Genomic DNA, 16,160 nt, shown 5'->3' with positions numbered 1-16,160 from the left:
CTTTTGCTTACATGAATTAGCCATATTTTATTATGTCCAGAATACACACTAATAAAGACTACAGAGCAAAAGGTAAAAATCAAGAAATAAAAGGGGAAGGGACAGCCGTTTATTATAGGTAGAGAAGTCTTTGAACTTCTACTCCAGGCTGGGCTGGGAAAAACCAGGACTAAGAAAAGCGACGCAGCACGGGCTTGATCAGAAGCACCTGCAGGCGTTGCCAGATGAGGTGGCCGTCTCCTGCTTTACGTTGCTCTCTGGTGGCTGACACTTACCTGTAATGGAGACTGAGTTCAGGCTTGGTTTTTGCTCGTTCTCTACATCCTGCCCTGGTTCTCAATGCACTTCTCCCCTGCCTGGTACCCCCGCCACACTCCTTTCCCAAGGAGCCCAGCTCGCCCTGCAATCTGATTACGCTCCAGCAGGGCATCTGCTAGGTGCCTCTGTGTCACTGGCAAATCAGCTTACAGGCCACAGGTGGTGTTCCTGGAGGATCAGGTGAGGATGCCTTGACTTGGCACGGCTGGGGGATGCTCATCGGATTAGACCCCTCTTGTTCTCATGTGCAGCTGGACAGCAAAAAGTCCCTCGGTTTCTCATTGGAAATCAGCTACAAACATAAGTCCTGTAAGAATATTAGTACTGACTTCATCAAGATTCTATTCTTGATCTTTCTGCTGTTATTAAATTAAAACCCCCAAATGTTGCTTACTCACGTTTCCAGTTTTCTTTCTTTTTTTTTTTTAAAGGATAATCCAAACTCATGTAGATTTTGGTAAAAGTTGAGGTTGTCTTTTCTTTTAATGTTAATGTCTTACACAAATGCTTTTGAGCAATTGACAGCTTTTTTTAAAAATTAATTTATTTTTGGCTGCGTTGGGTCTTCGTGGCTGCACGTGGGCTTTCTTTTTTTAGTTGCAGTGAGTGGGGGCTACTCTTCATTGTAGTGTGCGGGCCTCTCATTGCGGTGGCCTCTCTCCTCACAGAGCACCGGCTCCAGAGCGCAGGCTCCAGAGCACAGACTCAGTAGTTGTGACACATGGACTTGCTCTGCAGCATGTGGGATCTTCCCAGACCAGGGCTCGAACCCGTGTCCCCTGCATTGGCAGGCGGATTCCTAACCACTGCGCCACCAGGGAAGCCCTCCGGTTTTATCTAAGCTCCTAAGAAGAGCCTCAGGTTGGAGTGTAAGTGAATGGAGACTCTAGAATGAAATGCTTGTCCAGAACTTACCCAAAGAGATGCCATATGAACATTAGCTTTCGTGTGTTGGTCCAGCTTAACGTGTCCCTGGCAAACAATCCTTATAGTTTACGCTCTTAACTTTTCTTTCATTTTGAGGTTATATATGCCCCTCCTGAAGAAATTATTAACAATTTATTTGTGCTTTCAAACTCCTTTTGCCCAGCTCTGGAAGGGACAGAATGTCACCCCCCTACCCATGGCGGTTCTTCTAGTATAGGTGGGCTGGCTTCAGCCCAGGAAAGGGTGACCCTGAAGACCTGGTCGCCTGGTTAAGATGCAGCTGGTTACAAAAGATCTTTCAGACTCACTCCCAGGACGCAAGAACAGACTGCTTAATTGCTTCTCGGGAGGAAAGGGAGCCAGAATGCCAGACCAGTTAAAGGATGAAGGTGGCTCCCTCTCTCCCCCCAGGGTCTCTCTCTCTCTCCAAGGCTGAGCAGGGGTCTCTGTTTCTCCCTGTTGTGCCTACTTCATTCTTTTTTTAAAAAATAAATTTATTTATTTATTTATTTAATTTTTGGCCGTGTTGGGTCTTCATGGCTGTGCGCAGGCTTTCTCTAGTTGCGGCAAGCAGGGGCTATTCTTCGTTGGGGTGTGCGGGCTTCTCATTGTCGTGGCTTCTCTTCTTGCAGAGCATGGGCTCTAGGCATGTGGGCTCAGTAGCTGTGGCGCACAGGCTTAGTTGCTCTGCGGCATGTGGGATCTTCCCGGACCGGGGCACGAACCCGCGTCCCCTGCATCGGCAGGCGGACTCTCAACCACTGCATCACCAGGCAAGCCCAAAGTGAGATCATTTTGAACTACAGGCATACCTTGTTTCACAGCACTTCTCAGAGATTTTGTTTTGTACAAAATGAAGGTTTGTGGCAACCCTGTGTCCAGCAAGTCTATCGGCGCCGTTTTTCCAACAGCATTTGCTTACTTTGTGTCTCTGTGTCACATTTTGGTAATTCTCGAAATATTGCAAAATTTTCATTTTATCATATTTGTTACAGTGATCTGTGAATGGTGATCTTAGATGTTATTATTGCAGAAAGATTATGACTCGCTCAGGTGATGGTTAGCATCTTTAGCAATAAGATATTTTTGGGTTTTGTTTTTATTTTTCGGCTGTGCCGCACAGCACGCAGGATCTTAGTTCCCTGACCAGGGATCGAACCCATGCCCCCTGCAGTGGAAGTGTGGAGTCTTAACCACTGGACCCAAGGTATTTTTAATTAAAGTATGTACATTGTTTTTTTAAAGACATAATGCTATTGCACACTCCATAGAGAGTATAGTATAAACATAACTTTTATAGGCACTGGGAAGCTAAAAAATTCATGTGACTCGCTTTATTGTGATATTCGCTTTATCGCTGTGATCTGGAACCGAACCTTGGAAATCTCCGGGGTCTGCCTGTATTTGTTGATGTACCAAACATAGTTGGATAATCTGTCCTGGTTACAGAAAGGGCCTGGGCTGAGGGGCACATTTGGACATGAAGTGGCTACTAAAGCTGTGGATGGGCTGAGCTACTCAGGACAGACATGGAGTGTGAGACGAGGTGAGAAAAGAACAGGAGAGGGCCTGGGGTAGGGCTGGTGGACCAGCCACATAGAAAGACAGTCGAAAGTACGTCTGCAGGAGATCAACATGCAGTGGCCTGAGAAAAAGTTATAGCTGGGAGGCCGCCGAAGAAATTTCCCAGGAGGAGCGGTCCACAGTGTCAAATTGCACAGTGGGAACAAAGATAGGGGCTGGGGCCTGTTCTCTGCTGCAGGCGACCAGGACAAGAGAGCAGCCCACTGCCACGGTGGGGACAGACGCCAGATGGCAGAGAGTTGAGGAATGAAAGAGGGTAAGGTGAAGATCAATGTGCTGTAGAGACTGTTCTTCCAAGAAACTGGATTGTGAAAGAAAAGCAATCTCTAAGGGCATTGAGCAAAGCTCAGTGGTTGTTTATTTTTAAATCTCAAATAGATTTAAGCACTTGCATAAAAGCAAATTCAACAGAGGAAGAGAATTCAGACATGCTGGGTCCGGGGGAGGGGTACTATGTGTGGAGCCCATAGAGTGGCAGTAGCCCAGTGTTTAAATAGGAGCCTCTGTCATCCATCTGCTAGGATACTGGGAGAAGTTGCCTAAACAGCTAAGTTGGAGAATTAATGGGATCTCGGTGTCAAGGAAGGACAGGAGATGCTGTTTTGGGGGGAAAAAACAATTAGAAAACTCTGATTCATTTGCAATATATTAACGGTCTCCACCTGGGGAGATGGTACTGGACACCCACAGAGACACACACCTCCTATGGTAGATGGGGGACCAGGGTGGTCCACTAGCAGCGCACAGAGGGCAGCAGGGACCACGGCCTCCTTATCACAGCTATCTACCGTGGAGGACGCAATAATGCAACACGGAACAAAAGTACAAGGCCCAATGTCTACAAATTAAAATAACAGTGTCACATAAGAGTTCTACTGTTTAATTTTGCTATGAGAATCCAAAAGTGGGCCACCTGTTATTAAAGATCACAGTGCCCAGAAAGGTCATATCCTAGAATCATTGTTAAAATAGAACTGAATATGATTGAAATCTTGCATTTAGAGAATTTCCTGGCAGTCCAGTGGTTAGGACTCCGCGCTTCCATTGCAGGGGGCAGGGGTTCCATCCCCGGTCGGGAACTGAGATCCCCCAAGCCACGCGGGGGCTGGGGATGGGGGGAGAAAGAAAAAAGAAATCTCACATTTAAAAGCCAGAGATGTTTAAAATCACTCCTTTCAATGAAAAGATGGGACCCTACAAATTTCCACCTAGACTTGAGAGACCTACTTGAATCATCTTCAAGCCAACCTGTTGTGTCCTTTACAAATATTGATTTTAGTTGCTGCATTTATACTCCTTTGCAGTTTCATCCGTATGGGATAAACGGTCGACTTGTGCTTGGCCTCCTTGGCAATATCACCCCTTCCACGGTGGCCTCTTTACCTATGCTGGTTGCTACTCCAGATACCTCCTGCCCCTCCAGGGAAACCCTCCCAGATCCTAAGCCTATTCCACATTAAAATTGGTTATTTATTTATTTTAATTTTTAAATTAAGGTATAGTTGATTTACAACATTATATTACAACATAGTGATTCGATATTTTCTATAGATTATACTCCATTTAAAGTTATTACAATTAGGAGGTTGGGATTACATATACACACTGCTCTATATAAAATAGATAACCAACAAGGACCTACTGTATAGCACAGGGAACTATACTCAATATTTTGTAATAACCTATAAGGGAAAAAATACATATATATGTACACCTAACTGAATCACTTTGCTGTGCACCTGAAACTAACACAACATTGTAAATCAACCACACTTTAATAAAAAATTAATTAATTTTAAAAGTATTATAAAATATTGGCTATGTTCCTTGTGTTGTACACTATATCTTTGTAGCTTATTTATTTTATATGTAGTAGTTTGTACCTCTTAATTCTCTACCCCTACCTTGCCCCTTTGGTATTTAAATTTACATATATTTCCCCCTCCACTATGAGGTCTGAAAATAGGTATTGTTTTAGTGTCATCATATAAAATTCTGGAGCCTCTCAAACAGCCCCCAGGTATAAGAAAAAGGCCATTATACCTACAGTCCTATTAAACTGGTTTGAACTAAGCACCTCCTGGGTTTTTATTTGCACATGGGATTATCACAGCCCATCCTGCCTCTGCCTCTGTGGTCATTGCACAGGTCCACCCTGTAGCAATGTCTTTGTTGTGAAATTGTTCTGTGGCTCTGCCTGCCATTTAATGAGGTCATTTCCTGGTCGTACACCTGCCTCTGAGAGCTTGATCTAGATCTTGTTCAGAAAGTGAATGGGGCGGCAGCCTTGCAGGGTATGGCTGTCACCAAACTGTGACACAAAAAATACCGAGCCCTCAACTCAGATAGGTCAAGTGATCACTAGGAATAAATATTGGCTAAAAATCACAAGAATCTACCATCTTCTTCTTTTATAAGCATCTAAAAATTCTTGGGCTTGCCAATTCAAATGTAGTTTATTTGGGGACTTCCCTGGCAGTCCAGTCGTTAAGACTTCGCCTTCCACTGCCGGGGGCGCCGGTTCCATCCCTGGTTAGGGAACTAAGATCCCGCATGAAGCACGATGTGGCAAAAAAAAAAAAAGTAGTTTATTTATCCTTTAAACACATGGCATTTTTTTTAACACCTTAAAGCAATAGACATTTATGATTTCACACGGTCTCGGGAAGCTGGAAATGGCTTAGCTGTGTGATTCTGCCTCGGGGTCTCTCACGAGGTTGCCTTTGGGCTGTCGGTCAGGGTTGTCGTCATCCCCAAGCTCATAGGGAGCTGAAGAATCCGCTTCCAGCTCAATCTCTTGCATCATCAGTTCTTATCTGGCTGCTGGCACAAGGCTTCAGTCTCTCATTTCATGGGCCCCTCCACTGGGCTGCTCACAAGATGGCAGCCTTCCTTCCTCGAAATGACAGATGAGAGAATGATCAAGAGAGTGGGAGCCAGTGGGCATCCAAGGTGGAAGCAGAGGTCTCTCATATCCTAATCTCAGAAGTGATACCATCACTTCTGCCATATTCTACCAGGCATGCAGTCCAATCCTGGTAAAACCTCACATAACATTTTGCCTTGTAGTACTAGTGCTGCAAGGGGTTAATTAATGGAAAGAATATATTATAGATAAAAATATTTAAATAAATCATGTATACATATATTGAAGCTAAATGCTTTTTTTTTTTTTTAATTGATGGAGAATATAGTCAAAAAGGCTGGAGACCGCTGCCCCAGAAAACAAGAAATCCTGCTTTGGAAACATTTTCTAGGTGCCAGGCACTGTTCTTAGCCCTTTATATGCATCTTCACAATTACTCTTCATGACCTTATAAGGCAGGCATTAATATTATTCTTATTGTAGAGTTGAGCAAACCAAAACACAGAGAGGTTAAACAACTTGCCTGAAGTCACACAGCTACCAGGTGGCTGACCAAGACTCAAATCCAAGTAAACTAACTTAAGAACAGTTCCTCTCCATTCCTCTCAACCTCCTTTTGCAATCCAGTTTACCCTTCATTAACAATTCTCTTACACTCTCAAGGATGATACTAGGTCATGGGGAAATAAAAAGGTATGAAATGTGGTCCCATCCTTGGGGAGCTGTGTGATGTGTGAATGAACTCATAGTCAGCGGCTAATACCAGTTATGAATTTCTGGTTATAAAGCACAAGTCACTTTCTATGGGCTTGACTGAAGAAGACTGATTTTCTTTGCCTTTAGCAAAGTGGTCTCCAGCCTTTTTAAGGCTTTTCATTCTCTCATCTGTCACTTTGAGGAAAGCAGGCTGCCATCTTGTGAGCAGCCCAGTGGAGGGGCCCATGAAATGAGAGACTGAAGCCTTGTGCCAGCAGCCAGCTAAGAACTGATGATGCTAACCAATTACCAAGAGAGTGAGCTGGAAGTGGATTCTTCAGCTCCCTATGAGCTTGGGGATGACGACAACCCTGATCGACAGCCCGAAGGCAACCTCGTGAGAGACCCCGAGCCAGAATCACACAGCAAAGCCATTTCCAGCTTCCCGAGACTGTGTGAAATCATAAATGTCAACTTTTTAAAACTTGAGCATTCAGATCCAATATACATATTTGTATTTATTTATAAATATTATACTTATATTGCTATAGCACTAATATGTTAGGTATATCCTATCATATACTCCAATTAGTAATTTAGATAGGATGAGATTAAATACGTGTAAATAGAGGTTTTCCTGTTTTCTTCCTGTGCTTCATGAGTCCTCTGAGAACTGGCCTGTTAGGGGCAGCCCCCCAACATGCACGTTTGTGCCACTCAGAAAGGTTGCTCGTGGAAAATTCTTGGAGAATCTCAGTCTCAGAATTCTCAAGTTAGTGGGAAATTTTGACGCTAGGGTGCGCCTGGAAGAGAGAATCTGAATGAAAGTGCTGTAAGGATCATATCCAAATGATTCTTTTCAAAGTAAGTAGTGCTCCTCATTTTCTTGGTCTTAAGGACAGTCTAATTTCTATTGTTTCCGCCAATGCTCCCTCTAGAAAAAAAAGTCCTCCAGGTGGTGAAGCCTGTAATATAATTGATCTCACCTCTTATTTGTGTGTTATTGCTCCACAGACAAAATCCTCCCTTACAACTGGTCAAGACATCCTTTATGGACCCCACAGTGGTTGGTGAAATAAATCACTTTAAAGTTTTCCTATTTCGTAGTCAAAAAGAAAAAAACAAAAGCAAACAAGAAAAAAAGCCAGATGTGCCAGTTTATGTGTCAGGTTTATCAAGAGTGCCATTTCATGCAAGTCAAAACTACAATGAGATATCATCTCACACGGGTCAGAATGGCCATCATCAAAAAATCTACAAACAATAAATACTGGAGAGGGTGTGGAGAAAAGGGAACCCTCTTGCACTGTTGGTGGGAATGTGAATTGATATAGCCACTATGAGAACAGTATGGAGGTTCCTTAAAAAACTAAAAATAGAACTACCATATGACCCAGCAATCCCACTACTGGGCATATATCCAGAGAAAACCATAATTCAAAAAGAGTCATGTACCAAAATGTTCATTGCAGCTCTATTTACAATAGCCAGGACATGGAAGCACCTAAGTGTCCATTGACAGATGAATGGATAAAGAAGATGTGGCACATATATACAATGGAATATTACTCAGCCATAAGAAGAAACAAAATTGAGTTATTTGTAGTGAGGTGGATGGACCTAGAGTCTGTCATACAGAGTGAAGTAAGTCAGAAAGAAAAGAACAAATACCGTATGCTAACACATATATATGGAATCTAAGAAAAAGAAAAAAAAAAAGGTCATGAAGAACCTAGCGGCAAGACAGGAATAAAAACACAGACCTACTAGATAATGGACTTGAGGATACGGGGAGGGGGAAGGGTAAGCTGGGATGAAGTGAGAGAGTGGCATGGACTTATATACACTACCAAACATAAAATAGATAGCTAGTGAGAAGCAGCCGCATAGCACAGGGAGATCAGCTCAGTGCTTTGTGACCACCTAGAGGGGTGGGATAGGGAGGGTGGGAGGGAGGGAGACGCAAGAGGGAGGAGATATGGGGACATATGTATATGTATAACTGATTCACTTTGTTATAAAGCAGAAACTAACACACCATTGTAAAGCAATTATACTCCGATGAAGATGTTAAAAAAAATCATTAAAAATAAATAAATAAATAAATGGCATCATGTCAGGAGGGAAAACCAGAAAACAATAAATTCCATATGTTTAAAAAAAAAACAAAAAGAAAAGAGTGCCATTTCATTGTCCTTGGGCTCTGCCCCGATGGGCCCCTCCTCCTCTCTAAGCCCACCCCCTCCACCCCCTCCGAAGAGATGCACCATTGCGCTTGCTCCTCCAGGAGTCTAGGGGTTCCAGGACCCTTGGCTTAGGCCGCTAGAGGCCCCAGGAAGAGCGAGGGAGTCCCTGATAAGTTTCCCCCACAGCAAAGTCCCTCCCTCATCCTAGTCCCAGGGCTGGCAAAGGAATTCAGGAGAACCCAAGAGCGGGCAGCTGAAAGTGGTGGGGTCGGATGGGGACAGATAAGGGACTTCAAATCAGAACAGCAGTTTCCACAGCGAATTATGAACCAGAACCAAATAAATTTATAAGATGGAGAGACAGGACACAAACTGGAACTTTGCAGTTTTAGGAAAGAAAAACCCAAGTGAGGGTCAAGGCCAAACGTTTTTACCAGCTCCACACACTTTTCTGAATCCCGATTGTGGCTTGAGTGGGAAGGAAGAGACTCCTGTTTAGTTAGCCACTTGGCTTTGAGTTTTGGACGATAATGCATTTAAAAGGAGCTGCTTTTGCAACTTATGCTGAGAAAAGTCAGTAAGAGAAAGATTATCTAATAATAAAAGCAACCATTCTTCACCTCAGTTGCTAATTTGTTCAGACCAAACCCATCTTCCGGATATCAAAGAAACCTGGGAGCCAGAGACAAACCGGAAATTAGTGCCTTGAGCAGTTTCTTTTCAGGAATGGGGAAAGTTCAGTGTCTTCCTGCCCAGACTGGCAAAAGAGCTATTTAAACTGTTGAGATCTTTAAAAATCTTCTGACCTCTTCTCTCGGCCACCAAAGTTAGGCATAGCATTATTTTGAAAAGAGGCTAAGATGGGATTTTTCTCTGCAAATCTCCAAACTATCCAGAAACCATTTTACTTGAATACAATGAAATGTGGGAAGTAAAAACTCTCATGTGGACATTTCTGGGGTAAGTCTAGCTCCACTGCCCAGGTTGGAGTCTTACTCTGCTAAAATATCAGCTTCAAATATTGGTGGCTGCTATGTGCTGCCTGAGAGCTTTACCATTACTGGAGTTTTTTAAAAATATGATTATAAACAGATATTAATTTCTTAATCTTGGGGAATGCTTTGCTGCATTGCCTTGCATGTTGCAGATGTTTATTTAAAAAAGCAAATATATAATAGTCGTTATTAAATATAGGCCAAAGAAGGATGTGCATTTTTTAAAATCCAGAAAATATAAGCCGTATAAAATCCAATTTTGTTCCAGTTAAATTTACCCTAGAAATTAGCATTTTAAACCCTAAGTGCCCCCTCCTGTTCTTTCTTTAACTGATCTTTTTTATCTTTCTTTATCTTATAGCTGATATAATATTGCTGGATTCCTACGTGTATTTTGCTAACTAAAGCCATGCTAAATGCTGGTGATGAGAGAAGCAGAAAAGGGAGGGACCTTTGCAGAAACTGTTCTTGAGTCTAAGACGTTCCTTGCTTCATTTCTTGTTTGATCTGGTTCCTTTGAGGGCCCTTCACAAGCAGGAGAATTTGGAAATGATATTGGCCAGGATAATTATAGGTGGGTCCACAACTACATTGGCAGATGAAGCTAAGGAGTTAAAAGAGTGTATTTACACAGCAGGGCAGAGTCAGGAAATCTATTGTTTCTGTATTTTATCAAGTCTGATTGTTCCAGAGTTAACAAGCTTAGGAGCAAAACAAAATACCAACTTACTAACACTGAGTTGACATCTAATTTGGCTTAGTTTTCATTTTAAAGGGCATTTCAAGGATGCTGGAAAGTTGAGGAGACTGTAAATTGAAAAAAAACAGGTATCTTAGACCTCTATTTTAGCCCATCCAAGAATATATATTTTATTGTTCTTTTTTAAAAAAAATTAAATCTTTTTTTTTTTTTTTTGTGGTACCCGGGCCTCTCACTGTTGTGGCCTCTCCCATAGCGGAGCACAGGCTCAGCGGTCATGGCTCACGGGCCCAGCCGCTCCGCGACATGTGGGATCTTCCGGGACCGGGGCACAAGAACCCGTGTCCTCTGCATCGGCAGGCAGACTCTCAACCACTGCGCCACCAGGGAAGCCCAAGTCTTTTTTTTTTTTTTTTTCAGTTAATTGTAGACACAGCAGTTGTAAGAAATAGTACAGGACAGAGCCCATATACCTTTCACCCAGTTTCCCGCATGGTAACATCTTGCAAAACTGTAGTCTATATCACTCGGGATATTGACATTGATACATTCAAAGTACAGAACATTCCCAATCCACAAGCATCCCTCTTGTTGCAGTTTTATGGCCATACCCACTCTCTCCTCCCTCACCCCTCCCTAACCCTTGGCTACCGCTAATCTCTTCTCCATTTCTACAATTTTGCATTTCAAGACTGTTATATAAATGGAGTCATACAGTATATAACTTTGGGGGATTGCTGGTTTTCTTTCAGTATAATTCTCTGGAGATTTGTCCAGATTGCTGCACATATGGGGAGTTTGTTTCTTTATACTGCTGGGCAGCGTTTCATGGTGTAGACATACCACAGTTTATTTAACCATTGAATGTGTTAAAGGATATCGGGGTTGTTTTTCCTTTGGGGCTATTACAAATAAAGCTGCTATAAACACTCATGTACAGGTTTTGGTGTTAACATAAGTCTGTAAAGGTCCAACATACCTTGATCTGGGTCATGGATATAAGCAGGTAAGACATACCCTTTAATAAGTCATTTTACATTGCTACAAAACAACATTTAAGGCATATGACTATACTTCCCATAATATTTTCCCCCTAAGTTGGCAAAGTACTGCTATCATATGTAGTTTTGGAATTATGGCCAAAAACGCATCATTACCAGCCAAACTGATGACTATTGTGTAAAGATAATAAAGTTAATTTTTTTTTTTCTAAATCCTTCAACTACTCAGACTAGAATAAGAATCTGAACCAGGAAAAGCACATAAAGTGAATACAGACTTATTAAATACAGAATGGAATTGCGTTCCTCTAACTCAGACTCAAATGCCAGTTGAATTTTTATTCTCTAGATTTAAATGGGAGGAGATATGTATGCATATATCATGAGCATATGCCTAAATCTTTGCATTACAAGGGAAAAAACTGATACATATTCACTATTAAATATTTAGGAAAGTCATAAACAACAACAAAATTTTTTTTCTTTTTGGCCGCACTGCATGGCATGTGGGGATCTTAGTTCCCCGGTCAGGGATGGAACCCGTGGAAGCGGGTTCCACCCTTCCCCCTCTGCTCTGTGAAAGCGCAGAGTCTTAACCACTGGACTGCCCGGGAAGTAACCCCCTCAAAATTTTTTAAAAATAAAGATCGCCTGTAACTACTGTTAAATGCAACAACTCAATATAATTATGAATGCATCTCAGTATAATTATGCTGAGTAACAGAAGCCAGACAAAGAAGAGCATATAGTAGATTATTCCATTTCTATGAATTCCTATAAAATTGTGGAAAATGCAAATTATTCTATAGTGACAGAAAGCAGGTAAGCGGCTGCCTGGGAAGGCAAGATGGGGGATGGGAGGGGCTGAATAGAGGGATTACAAGGACGCACAGAGATGTTTTTGGGTGAATGGTTATGCCTATTAACTTGATTGTGGTGATGATTTCAAGGATGTATACATTTGTCCTAAAACCCATCAAATTGTACACTTTAAATGTGTGCACTTCCTTCTATGGCAATTATACCTCCATAAAGCTGTCAAAACAATAAGGGACTGTTGGCAACTTCCACTCATGGAATTTGTTCTGTAAAGTTTTGCTTGAAATCCTGGATATTTGCAGTCACTTGCTGGATATTATTTTCCCTAACCCATCATTTTTACTCAGGAAAACACCCCATAATTTCACACTCTGAAATAATCAGTGTTTCAAATTCTCCAACAGAAAGGAAAATTCAAATATTTTACTCATGATTTCTTCCATAGAATTGTCAAAGAGCATAATAACATTCAAAACAACATATCAAGTGATTGTTTCACTTTTCAAAGTTACCATTGACTCTACTACCTTTCCTATGAATACTGCATTTGTAGGAGTGACAGAAGTCATTAAAAAACAAACAAACAAACAAAAAGCAGCTGATAGACTTGAGATCAATCCCAATACAACTGAGATCAATTCAAATATGGAATCTCAGGACAACATCTGAGATTTGGATGGGAGCTCTATAACATGGGATAAAATAGTCAACCTCTCTTCTATACAATTTTAGTAATTCTTTAGATCAAGCATTGGTCTTTTCATTGGGTTCTTAATCACACGCAAAAAATAACTGAAGTATTTTTTAATGTCAGAGACAACATATAACAGATCTAAGGTTAAAAATTCATAAAGCTATTCAAGTTAATAGAGGAACATAAAAATCTCTCAATGATTTAAAATGTATGTCTCTATAATGTCTTTTTTTCCGGTAAGCAATGTTGACTTATGAAACCAGTTTCCAGCTTTGAAAAACTCCAAGCATTTTTCCTGGCACTTAACTCAATAAAAGTTTGTCGAATTAATAAGTCAAAATATTTTTTTAAATGTTGGATATTTACAGGACCCTTTGAAGAATTTGTGAAGGGATTTGAAGTTGCTGGATTATGGTAACTTGATCTGCCCTGGAGTGCAGAAACCTTCCAGATACCTTCAGGCATCCTCCATAAGTGTATCCTGAGAAACTCTCCCTCCATATTGGGCAAATCATTTACTGTATCTGCGTTCTAGTCACTCCATAATAGGTGGAGAGCAGCCCAACTCTAGAAAAATGAGAAGCCAAAGCTATATGGGCTTACTGGGGACTACATTTCAATAGTATTCATTTATTTGTTTATTTGTTTACATTTAGACACATTTTGAACAAAGTGGTGGGAGCTATGTTAAATCAGTTCTCTGTAAATAATTGCTTCTGGAAAGCCTTCCACAGTGGCTGGAGGGGGAACAAAGGTATATGTATATATAAATGACATGAATGAAAGAATTAACTGTCCCCTTCCAACACCCCACCTCCGCAACTCTCAACTCACGGCTCCCTTGCTTTTGTTACCTTAGAGTAATCTTAGATTTGAGTCAGGAGCCAATTTTAAATCTTAGTAAATGAAACAGATATATGAATAGCAGGCTTTATACTTAAACCCAAAGCAATACATTCCTTAAAAGTTAGAAGAATAATGGGCTTCCCTGGTGGCGCAGTGGTTGAGAGTCTGCCTGCCGATGCAGGGGACACGGGTTTGTGCCCCGGTCCAGGAAGATCCCACATGCCGCGGAGCGGCTGGGCTCGTGAGCCATGGACGCTGAGCCTGCGCGTCCGGAGTCTGTGCTCCGCAACGGGAGAGGCCACAACAGTGAGAGGCCTGCATACGACAAAAAAAAAAAAAAAAAAAGTTAAAAGAATAATATTTGCTTATATACATAATGTATATTTACAGGAAGATGACCTTGGAACTTAAACTGTATGTTGAACTTTTTCTGTAGTTTCTATACAAATATTGGATTATTAGCTACTCATGAATTGAATAAAGTTAATTTTTCTGGTGTTCTAGTTAATAATCAGCAAATACAGGAGAGGACAGTAAGAGTTGGGCTCTTAGATAACTTGATGTAAGTAACGGCTTCAGAAAAAACGTAGACTTTTTGTTTAGGGAAAACAAGTGATAAGTGGTAGTTTCAGGGGTGAAGAGTTGCCAGTTTTAAGTGAAATTGTCTGAAGGCAATCGAGAGAATGAATCCGTGGGATAGAGTGTTGGTTTTAGATTCTGTTTTAATCACTATAGTTATTATTGTGCTTTCAAGGGGTTGTATTAACATATGTGAATTATTTTCAAACATATTTGAAAATGCTTTGTATGCACAAGATGCCCAGCTATGACTCTAAATTTTATTGGCAAATCTCACGTGACCTGCTTTTCTGCAGAAGTAAGCATTAGACATACAAGTTCAGCCTGCTATATGGGCAATGTGTATTTGTTTCTGAGAAATCTCTGTTTTTATGAGAGCATTAACTCTCTCAGGGAAACGACTCTACCACCAACTGCCCCATGGGAGAAGATATGCGGGGACACCTGCGTCCTGCTGTTTGGAGGAGAAAGGGCTGCTGGTGAGAAATCGGGGTAACTGACAGCCTTGGACTGAGAAGTGGAAAACAGAGAACAGCTGCCTTCCTCTCCATCGCTGACACCGATGCAAGCAATTCTGAAGGTGTCTCCAAGACTCTGGAAAACAAAACCTTGGTCAGGCTTCCCTGGTGGTGCAGTGGTTAAGAATCCACCTGCCAATGCAGGGGACATGGGTTCGAGCCCTGGTCTGGGAGGATCCCACATGCCGCGGAGCAACTAAGCCCGTGTGCCACAACTACTGAGCCCATGAGCCACAACTACTGAAGCCTGTGCTCTATAACAAGAGAAGCCACCACAATGAGGAGTCTACACACAGCAACGAAGACCCAAGACAGCCAAAAATAAATAAATGAATTTATTTTTTTTTAAATCTTGTAATAACTTATAATGGAAAAGAATCTAAAAAATATATATATATACATATCTGAATCACTTTGCTGTACACCTGAAACTAACATATCACAACATTGTAAATCAACTATATTTCAATAAAAATTAAAAAAAAACAAAGCTGAATGCATGATCTGATGAAGAAATATTTTTAAGAATGAAGCATCTTAAAAAAAATAAAGAGTAATTCCACAGTCTCTGAGTAAGATGGAAAGGATTCTTTGGTCAGTCTAAAAATCAAAGATACTTAATGTGTGTGTTTGTGCGAATCTACAAAGCAGCCTGTTATCCTTAATACCTCCTTATCATCGTGCTGTTTCAGGAAGAATAGGGAGTACTAGAACATGCACATTTCTTTTCTTAAATTTAGTTTTAATTTATTTTATTTTTGGCTGCATTGGGTCTTCATTGCTGTGCGCAGGCTTTCTCTAGTTGCAGCGAGCAGGGGTTACTCTTCGTTGCAGTGCGCAGGCTTCTCATTTCCGTGGCTTCTCCTGTTGCCGAGGAGGGCTCTAGGTGCACGGGCTTCAGTAGCTGTGGCATGCGGGCTCAGTAGTTGTGGCTCACAGGCTCTAGAGCTCAGGCTCAGTAGTTGTGGTGCATGGGCTTAGTTGCTCCACAGCACGTGGGATCTTCCCGGACCAGGGCTTGAACCCGTGTCCCCTGCATTGGCAGGCAGATTCTTAACCACTGTGCCACCAGGGAAGCCCACATGCACATTTCTTAAAGTAAGATTTTGCAATTAAAAAATAAGAATCTGAGCATTTCACACTGAAAAATAAACACAAAGCAAGCAATTGCTAATCTAATCAGACATTGGCACTGTCTTCTTCGGCATGTGGGTGTACACTGCCAGCTTGAAAACTTTGACCTTGCAATCTCTTCTGAAAATTCAAAGGCTAGTGTGATGTGAAAAGCTTTAAGAATTTCCCAAGAACTGAATAAATATAATCTCACAGAATGGGGAATTTTGAAAGTATTTGTACTACTTAATGGTACATTTTCATATGTGCTGAGGTTAGTCATTCTCAAATAGGTTTTTTTTTTTTTTTTTTTTTTTT

General features: G+C 41.4%; 1 protein-coding gene across 1 annotated transcript in view; it reads left to right on the top strand.

Moving 5' to 3' along the window:
• The first annotated feature begins 6,686 nt into the window (after positions 1-6,686).
• The window catches only part of AKAP12 (A-kinase anchoring protein 12), a 111,307-nt gene continuing 101,833 nt past the window's right edge, over positions 6,687-16,160 (top strand). The window contains exon 1 of the mRNA XM_007458768.1: positions 6,687-6,844. Coding sequence (XP_007458830.1) covers positions 6,687-6,844 — 158 coding nt within the window. The remainder of the gene's footprint in view (positions 6,845-16,160) is intronic.

The sequence above is a fragment of the Lipotes vexillifer genome, unplaced genomic scaffold (assembly GCF_000442215.2).
Source record: "Lipotes vexillifer unplaced genomic scaffold, Lipotes_vexillifer_v1.1 scaffold639, whole genome shotgun sequence".
Taxonomy (NCBI): Eukaryota; Metazoa; Chordata; class Mammalia; order Artiodactyla; family Lipotidae; genus Lipotes; species Lipotes vexillifer.
This window is presented reverse-complemented; position numbering and strand designations above follow the sequence as displayed.